The sequence below is a fragment of the Poecilia latipinna genome, unplaced genomic scaffold (genome assembly GCF_001443285.1).
Source record: "Poecilia latipinna isolate Pla-1442-1.1 unplaced genomic scaffold, P_latipinna-1.0 Scaffold871, whole genome shotgun sequence".
Taxonomy (NCBI): domain Eukaryota; kingdom Metazoa; phylum Chordata; class Actinopteri; order Cyprinodontiformes; family Poeciliidae; genus Poecilia; species Poecilia latipinna.
This window is the reverse complement of record NW_015113487.1, coordinates 220360-221873: the sequence shown is the minus strand read 5'-3', so window position 1 is coordinate 221873 and position 1514 is coordinate 220360. Positions and strand designations below refer to the sequence as shown.

The 1514-nt window shown below is 34.9% G+C and overlaps 1 protein-coding gene across 1 annotated transcript in view; it reads right to left on the bottom strand.

Moving 5' to 3' along the window:
* Positions 1 to 1514, bottom strand: part of ccndbp1 (cyclin D-type binding-protein 1) — a 14687-nt gene that overhangs the window by 6981 nt on the left and 6192 nt on the right. Inside the window, exons 7-8 of the mRNA XM_015048286.1 lie at positions 302 to 378; positions 4 to 131 (exon numbers count right to left, since the gene is read on the bottom strand). Of these exons, the coding sequence (XP_014903772.1) occupies positions 4 to 131; positions 302 to 378 (205 nt within the window). The remainder of the gene's footprint in view (positions 1 to 3; positions 132 to 301; positions 379 to 1514) is intronic.

Sequence of the window (1514 nt, the reverse complement as noted above, 5' to 3'; positions counted from 1 at the left end):
GCACTGATCACCTGCCAGTCCTTCTCTGACATGGACATGCACTGGTTGTTGGGAGGACAGTCATGGTCAGAGTTGTCGTCCGGGTCGTTAATGAGGCAGTCCTTGAACGGGTCCTCGGGTTCGGATAAGATCTGTGAATGTGAAGGAGAGAGCAGCTGTTGATTCTAAGCAATAAACCTGGATTATTCTGTAAAAATTAGGTTATTAAATATACAGAAACAACTAAAAGTTCAAATATAAGATTTTCTTTGTAATAAGGACAAAAACAAAGAAAAACTTTGAAAACCGCGTTAGTGTTTACCTGCTTCATTTCCTCAATGGCATCTTTTATAACTCCTGACTGAGATGATAGAACGACTAGCAGAGCTTCCTTATTGTCTGTAAAATACACATTTTTCCCAACAATAAACATGTTAAGAACTCTGAGTGTAAGTAAAACAAACTGATGATCCAGACAGTGGTAAAACAAGTTAAACCCAATCTGGAAATCTAACGTCTTCTCTTTAGGATTTTCTTTTTAACCAAATATCAAAATACTAACACGAATAAAATGCACAGTGGGTGTAACTCACCTCAAATGAAATACCTTGTAAAAATATGAGTTTAAGGCTGCTGCGTTCACACTGCAGCCTGAAGTGACCCAATTCTGATTTTTTAATTTTTTTTGACTTAATGCAACCTGTATCTGATCTTTTCATGACAGTCTGAACAACACAGGTTGGATTTTTTTCGAATGCGACCCAGGCCACTTGGGTATCTGATACATCATAGACATGAACACGTAGACGCCTCATGGAGCGGGTCGGCCCGTTGCTGCGATACGCAACAGCGTCCGCCATATTGAATGTGGCTTCTCTGCCAGTAAGCTAATACAAGTAAATGGACCAAACTTCAGAAAGTGCCGCTCTACAAAGTATTTTAAGTTAATACCTGTCATTGACACATTTTCTCACACACATCAATATATTTGGTAATCAAAGTAATGACTAAAGACAGAGTTTCTAACTTTTGATGTGATTATTTAATTGTTTTGGGGCATTTCTGAATAAAGAGCACAATGTTTTTATTTGATAGAAATAATTCTTATTTTTATATTGACATTGATGAACAGACACACTTTTACAGTGTTTTATTAAAGAACATATTTACATAATTCCATAATTTAATGTACATTTAACATTTCAAGACAACAAATAATTTTCTTGTATTTATTTTTTATACATTGAGAAATGACTTTTGATTTATAAATCAGTCATTGTCAAATATTAAACTACATATTTTTCTTTTTTCCAGAGAAAAAGCATTTATTACAGTATGTCAACTCTGCTATTGACATCAGAGTGAAAATCATTCTAACAGAGTAATTTTTTTTATTGCATTACATAAGCTGTATTAATACACTAATACTGCAGATTGAGATATTAAAAAATACACAAGTGAGAGAGTAAAACATTTATTTATTATGCTGGGAACGCTGGTCACAGGCAGGGCTTCAGTCTGCTGGTCACACTGGG